Below are 18,708 nucleotides of genomic sequence, written 5' to 3'. Positions count from 1 at the left end.
ACTGCTGATTGTCAATGAACTCAGATCCACCCCAACCATTGCGGAGGCAAGTGCACATACTGGACATTTCGATTCGGATACCTCACAAAAGGCCGTTACCCATAGAGCCACTTAAAGTTGCGCGTATTCAGTGCGACAGACAACACACAAACTGGACAGTAGGTGGATGGAGGCGTGTAGTATGGCCCGACGAGTAACAATTTTGCGTATTTTCAAATGATGAAAGCTGTAGAGTGCATCGACGGTCCAATGGCATGTTTAATCCGCAGTGTGTGGACGGTACATGTGAAGCTGGGGATGGCTGTCATGTTTTGGACGTGTTTTTCTTATCATGATTTGGACTCTCGTATTCAGATTACCCCAAACATGAAGTAGGGCGTTTCAGTATTCTCAGTTACCGAGAGTTGTCCTTTTTTCTACAGGCGGCGTTCAATAAGTAATGCAACAAATTTCTTATCGGCCAGTTTCGGTTGGAAAAAGCGGAATTTGTTGCGGGATGACGTAGAATATTCCTGCTTCGGCCCCTCCAGTTTCATGAAGTTTCGATAGCTGGCGGCGCTATACTTAGCCTTCAAAATGGCGTCAGCAGTGCAGGTGCGTTCCAAGCAGAGAGGTGTCATAGAGTTTCTTTTGGCGGAAAACCAGAGCTTCGCAGATATTCATAGGCACTTGCAGAATGTCTACGGAGACATGGCAGTGAACAAAAGCATGATGAGTGGTTGGGCGAGGTGTTTGTCATTTTCGTAACAAAATCTGGCAAACCTCTCAGATATTTTGCACACCGGCTGGCGCACACAGATGTGACTCCTGCATTATAGGAACGAGCGGACACACATTCGGAGTGATCGACTGTTCACAATCAAACCCTTCGCTGTTTAACTGGACGTTTCTGTTGGTACTGTTGGCACACCCGTCCACCAATTGGGGTACTCAAAGGGGCGTGCCCGCTGGGTTCCTCGCCGCTTAAGACTATAAAGAGCAACAAGGGAACATCTGTGCGGAATTGCTTGCACGTAACGAGGCTGATCGTGACGATATTTTGTCGAACACCGTCACAAGCGATGAAACATGTGTTATCACTTCGAACAAGAAACATCCACCCTACATCCCGGATCTCGTACCTTCCGACTTCCATCTATTTGCCCCAATGAAGGATGCATTCTGCTGGAAGCAGTACATGAGTGATGGGGAGGTTATTGGTGCAGCAAGACCATTACAGTAGTACGATGCGGGCAAATAGGCCCTCCGCGCCTGGTGGCTAAGGTCGTCTCATTAAACGGGGGTTATGTTGAAATATAGGGTTTTGTAGCCAAAAGAGTTGGGGAAAATGTGGTGTGTTGGAATCCTGAATAAAACCAACCTGCTTTCAGAAAAAAAATGTGTTGCATTACTTTATGATGAGTATGCTGTGGTCACTCCCACGATGACGAATTATCAAGCGCCGTATCACACCTCGACCGGTCTGCTAAATCACTGGACCTTAATTTGGAACAGGAGGTGAAACCTAGCAGTCAACAACCCCACAATTTGATATAAATGATTGCATCAGCAGTGAATGCCTTCAGCTATATATGAATTACCCGAGAAAACTCGTCGATCTTTTCCTCGCAGAATTGAGGCCATTGTCAAGGCTACACATTATTAGTGTGGTATCTTCTGGAACTGATTAATCTTTTGTCTGGGGCGACAATAAATAACACTTTAGGGTCAGTACGAAAATTTTTACTTTTAAATCGAGTGTATTAATTCACATTAATGTGACTTGATGGTTTATATCACATTTGTGCGTGTAAACACTGCCAAAAGCCTGAAGACACACCTTTTACAGGGCGATCGGCTGCGACATATGGACAAAGAGAGGCAGTGAGCATCTGGAAGGTGGATGTGGAGCCACGCGTACTCCAGTACCTTGGCCAGCTGCGCTAGGTTTCTCAGTTGGTGAACCATGGCATAAGCAGCCCAATCGAGGTGGTCCCACAGATTCTCGATTGCGTTTAAATCCGAGGAGTTTCATGGCCAGTGGAGCGCAGTAAACTCATCCTGTTGCTCTTCGAACAATCCACATACACTGCGAGCTGCGTCACACATTGCATTGTCCTGCTGGTAAATGCCATCCTGCCAAGGAAGAACAAACTACACGTGGGGGTTGACACAGTCCCCAAGGATAGAAACGTATTCATCTTAATCCATGGTGCCTTCCAGATTGACGAGACCATCCAGGCAGTGCCAGGAAAACTTTCCCAGAACATAACGCTCCCTGTTCCAGCCTGCTCCCTTTGCTTCCAGACGTTTCACGCCGTACACGACACTGGTCATCCGTCCGATAGAGCATAAAACGCGATTCGTCTGAAAAAAAAAAAAACACCTGTCGCCACTCAGTGGATGTCCAGTTGCGGTACTGGCGTGCAGATCCCGGCTTTCGTCGCCGATGAACAGCTGTCAGCATGGGTGCGTGAATCAGGTGCCTGCTGTAGAGGCCCATTAGCAACGACGTTCGCTCTACAGTCGTTGCGGAGACATTGTTCGTAGACCCTTGGCTCATCTGGACGGTCAGTCGTTTCAACAGTTTCACGTCTATTTGCCCATACACATCTCCGCAGCCGTTATTCACCCCTGTCATCTATGGCCTATGCTGAACAACAGTTAAATCGGCACTAGTTTTGGATAGCGCCATTTTGCCATGCACGGTATTCTTTAACCATGGCAGCACGCGAACAGTTTATAAACGTTGCCGTTTCGCAAATGCTTCCACCATTGGTTTGAAAGCCCAAACATAGGCGTTTCGAAACTGCTTCCACCCTTGACCCGATAGCCAGTGATCGTACCCTTTTGGAGGTCAGATAAATCGCTTCGTTTCCACATTATGTCAAAAACTGCACTGATTTCCGTGCCCTCCCCTCCCCCCCTTTCGCGACGCACTCTATATACCCTACACTGCTAGTGCTGCCAGCAGCAGTCTGTGAGTGGTACGGCACATTGACGTCGAACATAGGCGGTGGTCACAAGGTGACTGGACCGTGTATACTTTTGTATTAACTGCAGATAAATTCTTCATGTTCTGTATTAAGACGTATAACGTAAAAACAAGGTCTGTTCAGAAAAAATAACTTTATTTTTTTAAAGCTCGTTATTAATTTTGCAGATCATTGGTCCTTGTCGCCTTCAAAGTACTTCCCTCCCCTAATCACACACTTTACCCAGCTGTGTTTCCACTTTGCGAAGCAGTCCTGGATAGCTTCATTTGAGATGTTCTTTAAGGTCGGTGACGAATTTGCTTTGATGTCATCAATATCTGAAACGGCGTCCTTACAGTAACGATTTTAGTTTTGGGAATAAGAAGAAATCTGAAGCACCCAGGTGTGGCCAGTAAGGAAGTTGCAGGGAGAAAGCTGAATGTGCGGCTGCATTGTCATGGCGCAAGAACCATGAGTTGACTTGCCGCAACTCTGGTCTCTTTTTGCGGATTTTTCAAAAAATGTTCAAATGTGTGTGAAATCCTATGGGACTTAACTGCTAAGGCCATCAGTCCCTAAGCTTACACACTACTTAATCTAAATTATCCTAAGAACAAACCACACACCCATGCCCGAGGGAGGACTCGAACCTCCGCCGGGACCAGCCGCACAGTCCGTGACTGCAGCGCCTCAGACCGTTCGCCTAATCCCGCGCGGCGCGGATTTTTCACGTAACCGTTGCAAAACGCCTTGCTAGAATATTCGGGTACTCATTCACTTTGAGGCAAGAATCAATGCACAATTCCATGAAAGATGAAAAAACAGAAACCACCTCTTTGACACAGGATCGAGACTGACGGGCTTTCTAGGGGTGTGAGGGTCCTTTGCCAATCCATTGTGATGACTGAACTTTTGTCTTAATGTCGTAGCCGTAAGCCCAGCTTTCGTCTCCCTCAATGATCCTTTTCATGAATGTTTCATCGCCTCTTGCTAGTTGAAGAAGTTCCTGACAAATGTCCCCTCGGATTTCTTTCTGTTATCCTGCCATCAAACCAGGAATACATTTTGCTGCAACTTAAGGAATGTTCACTTTTCCAATCAAAATTTCATATTACGACACAGCCGAAAGATTAGCCTCTTCTGCAGTTTCTCTGACAGTCAATCGGCGATTTTCACGTACCAAATCGTTGATTTCCTGAATGGGTGAGTCATCTGTCGAAGTGTAAAGCCTTCCTGATCGACGATCATCTTTAACTGACTGACGACCACTTTTAAATAGTGGAAACCATTTGTAATACTCCATACGACCTCCGTAAGCCTCATTCAAAAGCGGGAACGTTTCTGTAAAAGTTTTCCCTATAGCTGAGTCGGCGTAAGTTGACCCCTGACAGGTGCAGTGGGCTGACAGCTCTGTAGCCGGCAACTGTTTTCGCCTGCAGCCGTTAGCGCTTAACAGCTGAAAGCTGGCATCGGCGCTGCGACCTGTCAGGGAACTTCTTACAGCGTCTCGACTTTTGCGATTTTTTGTTCAGACAGAAAGAGTACATTTCAAAACTCTCCAGGAAAACTTAAACACTTTCCAATCAAAAATATCACGAAAACTACACGAGATATCAACTCTCCTAGAAAACGTCCTTATAAAGAAGATAATGCGCAAGACAACCTTCTCGCCGCATATCTCTAAATAGCTACATTGGGGCGTAATTTAGAATGTTCGTTATTTTCTGAACAGACCTCGTATTTCAGTAGTATGTGTAGGATCACATTGTGAAAACACTGCAAGATTATCGTGAAGTTAAAATTTCTGTATTGCTAATAAACCATGTTTTGTAGGGAGGAGCAGGGAGAAACTTTACGCTTGTTGGTAGCTCGCATGGAGACGAACGTTGAAGTAAACTGCTGCTCTGGATAAGCATTACTGCTGCGAATTTTCTAAAAGCAAACATTTATTGGACGTAAATCTTACTAGAATCTGATTTTGAAATTTTACTGTTATTGTGTTTAACTGTGTCTAAGCTTCATATAAATCTAAATGAGAGTGAAATACAAACTAACACAGAATTAGAAGTAAAAACGTTTATACCTATTCAATCTAGAAATCGACTTTGTCAACTAAAGTGAGCTTCTGGGAAATGAAAATTATTTATGATATTATAAGGTCTGATCGATGACCCTTACAACAGACCTGTATGTTTAGTGTTTCTATATTATCCTTCGTTCTTTATCGCAAAACTCGCTACTTATATCTCATACACATTCCAGAAGTTTCTAATTCCTTCCGTAATATATGGTGCCCAGTTTCTCAGACCTCCTTTCTTCATGTGTTTGTTTTCCAAAAAATGGCTTTTATTAGTGTTTTTCGTATAGTGTTTTCAGTATGTTGCGGTTTTTGGTGTACACCTCTTGCCTCCAAACAATCGAACCAAATTTATTCATTCCACTGGGGTAAAGGGCCTATAGGTTTCATGTGCATCTCCCCTGAAACAACTTTAAATGTTACCTCACTTTTTCTTACACTTTTAATAAGTTCCAATTTTTTCGGCTTTTATGTATTTAAATACTTATTTCCATAAAAAAGTGACGAGGCCGTATCACATCATCGTTATAAATACTCTGAGGTGACAAAATCATGGGATAGCAGTATGCACATATACGGATGGCGGTAGTATCACGTACAGAAAGTATAAAAGGGCAGTGCAATGGCGGACATGTTATTTATATTCAGGTGATTCATGTGAAAAGATTTCCGATGTGTTTATGGCCTCACAACGGGAATTAACAGCCTTGAACGCAGAATGGTAGAAGGAGCTAGATGCATGGAGCATTACGTTTCGAAAAGCTTTAGGTAATTCAGTATTCCGAGGTCCACAATGTCAAGAGTGTGCCGGGAATATCAGATTTCAGGCATTAGCTCTCACCACGGAGAACGAGTGACTGACGCCCTTCACTTAACGACCGAGAGCAGCGGCTTTTGTGCAGAGTTGTCATTGCTAACGAACAAGCAGCACCACGTGAAATATCTGCATAAATCGATGTTGGACGTACGACGAATGTATCCGTTAGGGCAGTGTGGAGAAATTTGACGTCATTGGGCTATGGCAGCAGACGATCGACGCGAGTTCCTTTCCTAACACCACAGCATCTCCCGCAGCACCTCTCCTCTCCCCGTGACCACATCAGTTGGAGCCGAGACGATTGGAAAGTAGTGGGATGGTAACATGAGCTGATAGTAGGGTTCGACTGTAGCATTTATGGGACGCAATCGACAGATCAGTCCGTGAACAAAATCCTGCATCGGTAACACTTTTGCAGTTTTGGATGGCCATAGAGGAAGCATGCCTCACTATTTCTGCGGGAGTCCTCCAAAGGATTGTTGAGTCCATTCCACGTCGAGTTGCTGCAGTACGTTTGGGAGAAGCAGGTCCGGCACGGCATGAGGAGGTATCCATAAGTTTTCTGACCTCAGTGCATTTCTAGGTACCGATGGATCAGTGGCGACCGCCAAGCGGATCCAGAGAGTGGATCCTCCGATATTGAGAGATGGAGGAGCTTGGCTCGCTCGTCCAAGCATAGTGCATAATATTAAAATGCTTGTAAGCGGAAAAAGGCAGCTGTTTGGTAGTGCACGTACATATGTCCTGCGTAATAGAACAATCGATAAATTTCAGTGCATAATTTAAGACACTTCGCAATGTTTATAACCTATATTTGTATAAGTCTGCGGTGCTGCGCTCATTGAGCCTTATGATTAAACAGCGAACCGTATCATAAGGATAAAGTGAAAATACCATACTGTGTATTATTCGGCGACCATGAACGAATCATTGCGATATTTAGAAACGAATTGAGTATCGTAACAGAAAAGCATGCTAACACTCATGAGAAAGAGATCGATAGCCTTATGTAGTTTGTCTGTGAAAGTGATTTCAAGTTACGTTCAAGAATAGTGCAGCCGCCGGCCGGAGTGGCCGAGCGGTTCCAGGCGCTATAGCGTGGAACCGCGCGACTGCTACAGTCGCAGGTTCGAATCCTGCCTCAGGCATGGATGTGTGTAATGTCCTTAGGTTAGTTAGGTTTAAGTAGTTCTAAGTCCTAGGCGACTGATGACCTCCGACGTTAAGTCCCATAGTGCTCAGAGCCATTTGAACCATTTTTGAATAGTGCAGCCCCCTAAAAGAACAATTTTCAGATCAGAGTTGATATTACAAGAACTATGTTACTTTAATTGCTTTAGTAGTACCCATTCCCTCTGTTTCGAATTTTTGTTCTATGCTGAAACATTTGAGCATTTCCACGAAAGAAAATGCCACACACGAGGGAGCACCTCGCGCTGCAGCTTCAGGTAAGTGAATTAGTCCAAGGTCGTTAAACAAATTTCCCCGTCACCAACATATTCTTTCACCCGGGCCACTGACTGGTTCTTGCAGTAATCTACCTGCGTAGCCACAGAATAGCTTTCTAGAAAACCTAATTCAATAGTCCGGAGAGCATTCTGTCCACGGGAGTCGCGTATTACCTCACCTTGTGACATGTCAACCAAAAAAAGCTATACAGGAATGCGCATAGCCACTCCCCCCCCCCCCCCCCGAAAAAAAATCGGTTATGACACCGTCATATGACAGAATAGAATTTAAAGGTTTTTGTGTATCGGTATCGCACATCCTTTCTCTTTGCTACAACATACCGTACCAAAATGGCCCGTTTTGGAGAGCTCCTTAATGCCGTGTCCCATTTAAACTGCTTACTTTCGTAATACGCAAACATTAGTTCGAAATCCACCAAAAATGGTATGTTAGCTTCGCAAGCACTGAAATCGAGTTTGCGTTGCGCTATTTGCTTTGCCAGCCAATCAGAGGACGTGATCTCGTCATGCAATCACAGCACAGAGTAAGACCACAAGATATGAGACACAATCAACCAGCCACAACACCACGAACGCAGAACGAGGTGTGATTAATGTATTAAATCAATATACATACTATGTAGTAACAGGTAAAGCTATGCCTTCACATGTAATCTTGGTTGGCATAAACATTTGTCTCGTTTTTTCCGAGGAACCTAAGAGCACAGCTTAAATTCCTGCGAATGAAACGAGCAGCGATGACATCTGTATCCTGGCTTGTCACAAATACTAGGCTGTTTTGTGATTTTAGGTTCTCGCAGCGTAGGAAAATGTTGAACAATGCTCGGCTCGTCCAAAAGGCGATATATTAGTTCTTGCCACCTTCAGACGTTCCTGATGACTAGCTAGTATCTCTCTCTCTCATCTGTTACTTTCCCCTCTTTGGGGAAGTGTTTTGAGGAGTTTGTAGCCTTGCGGCTTTTACTCCACTTGGTACTTGTGTGTGTGTATATTTCTGTGATTTTGGTTGTTTGTGTGATGTGATGATTGTTCTGTATGTGTTTGGTACTTACCTGGGGTTGGTGAGATGATTGATATTGTGTGTGTGGGGGGGGGGGAAGAGGATCAGGAATTGGGTGTGGGGATTTTCTCTTCGACTTAATCGTCGAAGATCGTAATTGGTCGTTTGTGCTTGTCACGGGACATGTCATACCGGCCTAGGGAGTGGATGAGGACGTTTCCTGACCTGGAAGAGCTTTCATAGAAGGCCCTTGCCAGATCTTGGAAGCGCTCTTTTAGGAGTGGGATTTCAGCTGCGGCGTGCAGATCGTCAATAGGGAATCCGAGGGGTAGGTGCAGTGCCCTCCTGAGGGCGCGGTTCTGCAGCCTCTGGAGTTTGTCCAGGTGCTGCTTCGCCGCGTATCCCCACACAGGGCGTGCATACTCCATTAATGGCCGTAACAGGGCCTGGTATACGTTCACACCCACAGAGCAGGGAATGGAACTGGTTGAGTTGAGGATTGGCTATAGAATGGGCATTCTGGCGCAGACCTTCCTGTGGACCTCGTCTATGTGGGGTTTCCACGTAAGAAGAGAGTCCAAGGTTACGCCAAGATACTTGGCGGTTCTGCGCCAGGGGAGTTGAGTTCCGTTTAGGTGAAGGTGGAGGGGGCGTTGAGGAGGTCCGCGCCTTCCGAGCCTTCGGATGATCAGCATTGCCTGCGTCTTTTCAGAATTGATGGTAATGCGCCAGCGAGGGGTCCAGGTTTCTGTGTCATCTAAAACCCTTTGTAGCCTACGAATGACCAGGCCCTTATTCGCATTACGAGTGTAAAAGGCGATATCGTCAGCGTACTGTGTGGTGTGCACCAAGGGGGTCGTTGGAGTGTCCGCAGTGTACAGACTGTACAAAACGGGCCCCAGGACCGATCCCTGTGGTACCCCAGCACGAATACGTCTTTTGGTGGAGGTGGCGGTTTCTACTTTGACAGAGAAGGTCCTATTCGTGAGATAGCTTTTGATCTGCTTAACTATGTTCCCGGGGAACCCTTGTGTGTATAACCTGTAGAGTAGCCCTCTATGCCATACGGAGTCGAAGGCTTTGGTTGCGTCTAGTAGCACTATCCCGCAGTATCCTCTGTGGTTGAAGCCCTCTGTGTCTGCTTCGACCACTCTCATGATCTGTTGTGGTTCAAATGGCTCTGAGCACCAGTCCCCTAGAACTTAGAACCACTCAAACCTAACTAACCTAAGGACATCACACACATCCATGCCCGAGGCAGGATTCGAACCTGTGGCCGTAGCGGTCGCGCGGTTCCAGACTGTAGCGCCTAGAACCGCTCGGCCACTCTGGTCGGCTGATCTGTTGTGGGGCAGAGTGGTTCTGCCGGAATCCGAATTGGAAGTCCGGCAGAAGTTGCTCTCTGGTAAATGTTCCTGTATGGGTTTTAGCATGAGGCGCTCATAGATCTTGCTAAGAGTTGGCAAGAGGCTAATCGGCCTGTAGTGCTGCGGGAATAGAGGGTCTTTCTCTGGTTTGTGTATCGCGACCACTTCCGCGTGTTTTCAGCAAACTGGGAACTCGCGCGAACGAGTAATCTCGTTGAAGACGTTCGCGGGGTGTGTGATCGCCGAGGGCGGGAGGTTTTTGACTAACTGATTGGTGACACTGTCGTGTCCTGGCGCCTTTTTTGTGGGGAGAGACCTAATTACTTTTGCCACGTCCTCGGGGGCAAAAAGTGTGGGTTCGTCCTCTGGGTCCTCCTCAGCGTAGGAACTGGTATCTGCTAGGTACCGCCTTTATATCCTCCCCCCCTACCCCTTCCGAAGCCACCAGCCTCTCGCCTCTGGGTGCAGACCTGTTGCGGTGGTCAGAGAAGCGCCACGTCGGAAGCCGATCCAGGGTCCTAAGTAGCGTCGCGGCCGTCGCCGGACGCCGATCTCTGTTGGCATGGGGGCAGTGTGTCCTCGTCTTCTTCAGATGTCACGTCAGTGTGGTTGTACAAGCTGTCTCAGCTACATGATTGCACGCAGTATGGATTGGAATATTTTAAGTGGCTGAACAACTAAACTAACGAATGTACGGGAGCGTTCAATAAGTAATGCAACACATTTTTTCCTCTACCAATGTCGGTTTTTAACGAAGAATTTTTTGCGGGACATCGTGGAATATTCTCGCTTCAGCCCCTATAGTTTCATGAAGTTCTGATAGGTGGCGGCGCCATACATAGCCTTCAAATGGCTCTGAGCGCTATGGGACTTAACTTCTAAGGTCATCAGTCCCCTAGAACTTAGAACTACTTAAACATAACTAACCTAAGGGCACCACACACATCCATGCCCGAGGCAGGATTCGAACCTACGACCGCAGCAATCTCGCGGCTCCAGACTGTAGCGCCTAGAACCGCTCGGCCACTCCGGCCGGCCTACATAGCCTTCAAAATGGCGTCAGCAATGAAGGTGAGTCCAAGAAGAGAGCTTTCACTGAGTTCCTTTTCGCGAAAAGTCCGCCTCCGTAGCGTAGCGGTAGCGTTACTGACTACCACGCAGTGGGCCCAGGTTCGATTCCCGGCAAGGGACTGGGTGTTGTGTGTCCTTCATCATCATTGACTCCCAAGTCGCCGATGTGGCGTCACCTAAAAAGGATTTGCATTACGGCGGCCGAACTCCCCCGAATGGGGCCTCCCGGCCAACAATGCCATACTATCATTTCATTTCATTTCATTTTTCGCGGAAAACCAGACCATCGCAGGTATTCGTAGGCGTCTGCAGAATGTCTACGGGGACCTGGCAGTGAACAAAAGCACAGAGAGTCGGTGAGCGAGGCGACTGTCATCATCGGAACAAGTTCCCGCAAACTTGTGCAGTCTTCAGCAAGTCGGCCAACTACACACAGCTGGGACTCCTGCAGTGCTGGAACGTGCGGACACTCTCTTTCGAGTTGACCGACGGATCACAGTCAAACATCTCGCTGCACACCTGGAAGTCTCTGTCGGTAGGGCAGACACACTCATCCACTACCCGAAGTACTCAAATGCGTATGCCTGCTGCCACCTATCAGAAGACCATAAAGGGCAACGAAGAACCGTTTGTGCCAACGAAGAACCACTTGTGCGGAATTTCTGACACGAAGAAAATTTTTTGTTGGAAATTTGTGGTAAGGTCTTATGGGACCAAACTTCTGAGGTCATCGGCCCCTGCTAAGAAAACGTTCAAATACCCCCATGTGGCGAAGGTCTTGTGATACTCTCAGGGGCTGTTCTGTTTGATGCTCTCCGTCAGGAAGCAACGATGAACTCTGAGGTGTATTGTGCTACCCTCAGGAAACTGAAGAAATGGTTTCTACTTGTTTGTCGCCACAAAAACGCAAACGAATGACAACGCAAGGCCTCACACGAGTCTGCGCATCCACAGAACCTCACAGAACTTCACTGGACTGTACTTCCTCATCCACCTTACTACCCGGATCTCGCACCTTACGACTTCCATTTGTTCAGCCTGATGAATGATGCACTCCACGGGTAGCAGACGTGGATGGTGGGGAAGTTATTTATGCACCCAAACGTTGGCTCCGACGTCGACCAGTGGAGTGGTACCACGCGAGCATACAGGCCCTCCTAGTAAGGTGAGGTGAAACCACAGCACTGAACGGAGATTATATTGAAAAATAGGGCTTTTCAGACAAAAGAGTAGGGAATAATATGGTGTTCTAGAATCCTGAACAAAACCAATCTTATTTCAGAAAAAATGTGTTTGCTTATTGAACGCCCCTCGCAGTATAAATGTTCACTCAAGTGTCCATAACACTTACCTCTCAGACAAAACGCTGCATATATTCCCATGCGAATTTCTTTCGCAGAACTATGGGGATTATTGTCATTAGACGCATAATACATGACTGTCACCCAGATCATATACAACAAGACTGTTCCTATTACTGCCAACCACAGATTCGTTTCGAAAGGGGACGCATAACTCCACCGGTTGGCATCAGTATAAACTTCATCTTTGATAAAGAGGCCAAAACTGTAAGCAAAGTAAGTAATATTAGAATCATAGCGATTTGAATAGACTGATCAGAGGAACTTTACTAAATGTCATAAACAAAAAGAAGCCATTGAGAAACATGACATGGGACAATTCACAGACATAAAAGTCTTTCATCAAAACATGCAATTAATAAAACACATAATACAGTAATTTGAGGTTTAACTACAAACTTTGAACTGTACATTAGATTGTGTCACTGACTACTGAGTAGAGACACAGAAATCCAGCACCAGTATTGTCATTGTACAAAAGGATAGACCCTTATTGTAGGACTGCTTCAAACCGTGGAGTGTCGTGTATTTATAGTAGAAAACATTTTAAAGCAAGACCTGATCTTGGCTCAGTAAGTGAAGACAAACACTTTGAAATATCAACAGGTCTTGGTATCACCAAGAAATTAATCATTTTGTGTGCGTAGCGATCACCCAGTGATACTGAGAACACTTTTTTCAATAAATTAACAGAAGTTCTGCATAAAGTTTCAACTACAAAAGTCAAGATAATTTCGTATGGAGATATAAAAACAAATATAACAAATGAAACTAGTAGAAACTTCAGAGTTCTAGCATATGCCTGTTGGCCACAAATAGGATAGGGAAAAGTATGCTGTATCTGTAAAAGATCTTGATCCCAAATTCCATTTCCTCCAAATAATAACAGCAAATGCAGGAATCTAAAAAATCCCTAAACTACAGGTCCTACAGGTCTAGAAAAGACATTTACTAGAAGTCAAAATTCAAGATTTTTCAAGATAAATAGCAAACCAAAGTTGTGTTGTAGTGTGCAGAGGAATCAGTGTGAATGTATAATCCTGTAAGTTCTTACCATTTTTTAAATTTAGCTTCGAAAATGTATTTCCAAAAGCTTGCACGTCATTAGAAGTATTTCACAAAAACAAATAGATAACAGCAGATATTAGCTAGTCTTCCCAAACCCTGAAGTACGCCACTTTCATGAAAAAGAATCATAAGTGTTGCAAAAAAAGCCATTCAATGACAAAACGATATACAACGCCGAGAATAAAAGCGAAGTATTTAGGGTGGCATTAAACAGGAAACAAGGAGAGACAAACATTTAGTGATAATGGCGGGTAATAAAGTAATAATTGACCCACATCACCTAGCAAACTATATGAATGAGCATTTAGAACTACTACAGAGAAATTACAACAAAAATTCCTAAAACAAATATAACATCTGTAAATAATTATGCACTAAGTACAATGATGTTACTACCAACCACAGATAGTGACCTTAAAGACAAAAAGCCGTAGGCTTAGATGGGCCACCAATATGTGCGTTGAAACAATGCAGACAGTGTACACAAGCTCCTTTAATAAATATAATAAATGAGCCAATCGCATCATAAAAATTTCAAGAGTATTTAAAACAGATAAAAGTAGTGTCTCTGCTAAGGAAAAGCAACACAGAAGACATATACAACCACTAGGTCATTTGCCTGTCTCCATCATCCTAAAAAATAATGGAATCATTTATGGAAGACAGATTAATGAATTATTTGAATAATAATGACCTTTTAAGTGAACGATAATTAGGGTTCGAAAGTGGTAGAAGTACAGTATCAGCCATTGTAGAGAAGTTGCGACTAGAATGAATGGGTCCCTGGCATACTGTTAGATTTTTCTAAGTATACTGTTGGCCATAAAATTCTACTAAATGAGCTACTAACATTAAGAATAAGAATTTAAGTTAATGAATGATTCCAGTCATATGTAACAAATAGGGTACAAAGAGTAGAGAAATACAAACCTCACATAAAGCTACACTTATAGTAAAACACTTACCAGAATCGAAACACGTTAATGTAGGGACTCCCCACAGTAGAATACTATAACAACTACTACTTTTCATATACATCACTGACATTCCTGGTAGTGTTAGTCAAGGGCCAACACTTTTGGCTAATGATAACAATATTATAGTTATTGATAAAACAAGGATAAAAATACTATAGTCATTGATAAAACGAGAGAACTTCTTGCAGAGAATGTAAAAAATTCACAACTGGTCAGTATGCAGTATAGTGACATTGAACATAAAGAAAACACCTACCATGATTTTCAGTATGAAGAGGAAAACTCATATTGTGAAATTAACTGTAGATATCATTTTTATTGACTACTTAACAAACGCAAAATTTCTAGGAATGAATATTGGGTCTCAGTTGAAGCGATGTGTACACACAAAGATACTTACAAATAGACTGTCACCAGCATATTATGGCATTAGAGTCCTGTCATCAGTGTGTAACATCCAATGTCCTTTAGTTACGTACTACTCACATGTACAATCAATTCTTAGCAGTAAAATTATTTTCTAGGAAACAAATGCACTAGATATGAACACATATTTAGAAATATACAAAACGGCTACGAGGATAATAACCAAAAATAGCAGTCGAGTTCTCTGCAAAGATCTCCCACAAACACTGGGAATTTTGACCACGCCATGTAAATATGTTCCTATCAGTTGCACACATCGAAAATGACTCATAATTACTGCACAGCAGTTCTGTCAGTGACCATGGAACAAGCTCTATATTGGACTTACATTTACAAAGAAAGACTAAACAAAAAACTGAAAACAGCATTTTCTACCAAGGTATAAACCAGTGCAATAAAGTTCCTAAGGGCATTAAAGAAACAACAAAAATCGAACACATTTAAAAAGGCAAAAAAGTACATTTTAAGTAGCGCATTCTATACAGTAACACAAAGTAGGAGTTTGATAGAAAATGCAAGTAAATAGTAATAGCGATAATATTAATAACATATCTTTGACTAATCTTACTTCCAAAACTAAGCAATTTGCAATACTAACACCTTATCCTCTTTCTGAGCTCAACATTCCATTAATTACAGAGGTTTACTGACTCCATTTTTTAGGCTAGCGAATGGGGAGCTGCGGCCCACAAAACATTGGCGCTATGGTCCTGACGTCAGCCGATAGCGCGTATTGTGTTAAACTATGAAATAATGTGTGTGCATAGTATTTCCAGTGTGTATAGCGACCGTCGGAAATGAATGAACAGTGTACTAATAGCATTTTACACTATTATTAAATAAATTCGTTGCACAACAATACCGTACAATAGGAGTAGCACGGTTTTAAGCAGATTGGCCTTATGTTCTGGGAGGTGGAAGCTCCAATATTCTTTCGACCATTCTGATTTAGATTTTCCACGGTTTCCCTACTAAAGCACAGTGGTTAAAGCAGGCCAACTTGGGTTTCCACTAGCATTTCAAGGTTCACAAGACGCATTCAGCGTGCTGCACGTGACAACAGGTTGTGCCGTCAAGTCAACGTGACTAGCCAAGTATAAGTTTGCGTAGGAATTTTCACTACAGTTCATTTATCATAACGGTGGGAGCAGCAAAATGAGCAAACCAAAATGAATGGAGATTGAGGAGAAATTATGAACTGGGATAAATCAGTCACGAAACAGAGTCCAAGCAGAGCAGAGGAAAAGTTGTTGTGAGTTTATGAGGTGCTTCAAATAAATTGGTAGGTGTCTTGTATAAAAAGATATGAATTACGTATTCGGGAACATCGAGTATTTCCAAGACCCAGGCAGTCATCGTAGGTCATACCACTCGCTCCTTCCAGCTCCTTGATTTCTCCCTTACCATCTGTGCCCGTCCAGTCCCCCTTTGTCCCACCCTCAGCTACCTTGGCCTCACCATTGACTGTCACCTCACCTGGATCCCTCATCCTGCTCTATCCAATCCAAAGCCCACAACCACTTCCGACTCCTCAAACTCCTCTCTGGCCAGACATGGGGGTTGAACCACTCTACCATCCTCCACACCAACAAATCCTTAATCCATCCCATCCTCTGTTAGGCCAGTCCCACATGGATATCCACCCTCCCCCCAAATTCTATAAGTCCCTCCAGATCCTCGAGTGCCATGCATGCCTTCTCACCTTCCGTATTCACCTCCCATCCCCCATGCGGATCCTCTACGACCTGATTCCTTTCCCCTATATGCTCCTTTTCCTCGAACATATCGGTGTCCTCTACAACTCCCGCCTCCTTGGTCCCCCTCATCTCCTGGTTGCTCCTCTCCTCTACAAACCCCGCCCTCTGCTGCGCCTTCACTGTTGTGTCCCCACTACCCTCCATCTCTACACCCTTCATCTCCTTTCCCAAGGTGGCTTCAGTCAACTCAACCTCCCGGACGATGCCCTCTCTCCCTCCATTTATCCCTCCTATCAACTCTGATCCTCTCCTGCCCCTCCCTTCCTCTGTCCTTTTCCTGGGCTCCTGCCTCCCCTTCCATCCTGTTCCTTTTTTCCGCCTACCCTCTCTCTGGCTCCCTTCTCTCCCTCAAGTCCTTTTTGCTCTCCCCTCCACTGCCTTTCCCACTCCTTCTAGCGTCTGCCCAGCCCCCCCTTTCTTTTCTCTGTCCTCTCCCTCCATTGGCTCCCCCTTTTTTCACCTTTCCTCTCTTCCCCCTCCCTTTTTCCCCTCATCGGTCCGGGTCCTCCGCCCGCCATCTGCTGCCGTGTCGCCTCTACAGTGCTGTTTTAAGTGAATGTTCAGTGTTGTGCATCCCCTGTGAGTGTTGCGAACAGCCACCATACTGTCAGCAGTTGTGTTTTTATCTCGTGCACACAGAAACCAGAGTGTCACCATGTTTTTTAATTGTGCCTGTCTCCTTCCTGTGAGCCTTCATCCACATCATCAACGCTGCGTATTTGTATTTTAAGTTCCGCAACTTTCCGCCATTTTATTGTTATTCAAAAAGTCACTCTTTTATCGCCTTTTTTATATTGGTTGTTCTCTCACCATTGTTTGTTTAACTTTTCTCTCGGCTGTACAGCAGCGTATTAAGCTGCTGTCAGCCCACCCCTCCCCAGGTGGGGGGAATCGAAAATCAATAAAGGAAAAAAAGAAAGCATCGAGTAGGTTAGGAAAGGCTGAGAAGTATGGGCCAAGGACTTGAGGCCACTTAGCAGTAGATATTCTTTCTAAACTTTGGGCAAACAGACTGAAATAAGAAAAAAAAATGGCTCAGTGGCTATTAACGGCCACATTTTGGAGATATGCAACGTAGTGCGAAAAAATCTTGATATGAAAGGAAAGCTTCTTCTTTCAGGCGTGTACTTTTTAGACTAACTTAGTGTGAGCTTCGTGTTTGCTAAAATGCATTTGGGAAAATTATACTGAACTATTTTGGCCACTTCAGTTAATTCAGCGCACCTGCAACACACATCCTGGAAAAGGTACTTAAAATTGGTATAACTGGGGTCATGTTTGGCTGGAAGACACTAAGGCTGCAGAAACTAGACTTCTGAACCTTACTTTAGTTGACGCTGCAATATAACAGACATCTCCAGTTTCTTAGGTGCACAGGATCTCGACTTTCAGAGATGGTTCTGATTACTACAGAAAACATACTATTAGAGGTGACCTGATGGTGGCTCGAATTGACAGAAGACGGTGCTAGTCGAATGACGATGAAGTTGCAGAGAAAAGCATTCATACTGAAATAAATAAATAAGCCGGATAAACCCAAAGGAAAAAAGAACAAATAAAATCCGCCATTTGGTGACCCACAGTGACCCGAAATGAACATACACTTCATTGAGCTTCGCCCCGTGATTTTCGGTTAAAAAAGACTTTTCATCAACTTCTGAACCCTATTCATAACACTACACCATATGGAAGCGTACAGAATAAACTGCCAGTTAGCGTAGTACAGAGGGAAGACGGGCAGACAAGCAAGATTCTTTTAACCAGTTTGGGTTGGGTATAGCTTCGTTTGAATGGAACTAAAGCAGCCTGCCCGTTCCGCTGATAACCTGCGGCAGCTTGCCTGCCTGGCTAATAGGCAAGCAAGGGCAGATTACAAGCGGAATGCGCACACCCTAGTAACAGGCAACGCAGGGGTGAGAGCTACACCGGACCACTCTTTATGCTTCTGACTGCCAGGCAGAATTTATCTTCTCGGAAAACCGTCGCTGTCGCTTCTTAACGTAATAGTTGCCGTGTTTGTTTTATGTCACACCCATAATGAACACTACATCGATTTTTAAAAAATGTTCATTTGGTAGCGCATATCTTTCTGAAAAAGTTGATATATAAAACATATATTTTCCAGGAAATGTACGACATGTTATTTGATCTTAAGTGTGCCAAAGTGCACTGCCACGCCTCTTCACACAGCATTCATCTATCGCACGTAACTATATTTCGTTCTGTGGAATACAAGCGTGTATATTTTGTAGTGGGAAGCATCAAACCTATATTTGGGACAGTGGAAATTAAAATGTCCTTTGGTACCTCTCCTACTCAGTCGGCCAGTTTGACATCCTATCCCCCTTAAAAAGAAAGTCACAA

The 18,708-nt window shown here is 44.4% G+C and overlaps 1 protein-coding gene across 3 annotated transcripts in view; it reads right to left on the bottom strand.

Annotated features, from left to right (window-relative positions):
* Positions 1-18,708, bottom strand: part of LOC124622627 — a 66,875-nt gene that overhangs the window by 37,222 nt on the left and 10,945 nt on the right. For 2 of the 3 annotated variants that reach the window (XM_047148396.1, XM_047148395.1), the window contains exon 1: positions 12,107-12,225. The exons of the other annotated variant lie outside the window; for it this stretch is intronic. In XM_047148396.1, coding sequence (XP_047004352.1) covers positions 12,107-12,209 — 103 coding nt within the window. In that variant the 5' untranslated portion in view covers positions 12,210-12,225. Of the gene's footprint in view, positions 1-12,106; positions 12,226-18,708 lie in introns of those variants that run through there. 3 annotated transcript variants of the gene reach the window in all.

The sequence above is a fragment of the Schistocerca americana genome, chromosome 7 (genome assembly GCF_021461395.2).
Source record: "Schistocerca americana isolate TAMUIC-IGC-003095 chromosome 7, iqSchAmer2.1, whole genome shotgun sequence".
NCBI lineage: Eukaryota > Metazoa > Arthropoda > Insecta > Orthoptera > Acrididae > Schistocerca > Schistocerca americana.
The sequence above is the reverse complement of the archived record's forward strand: the minus strand, read 5'-3'. Positions and strand labels throughout refer to the sequence as shown.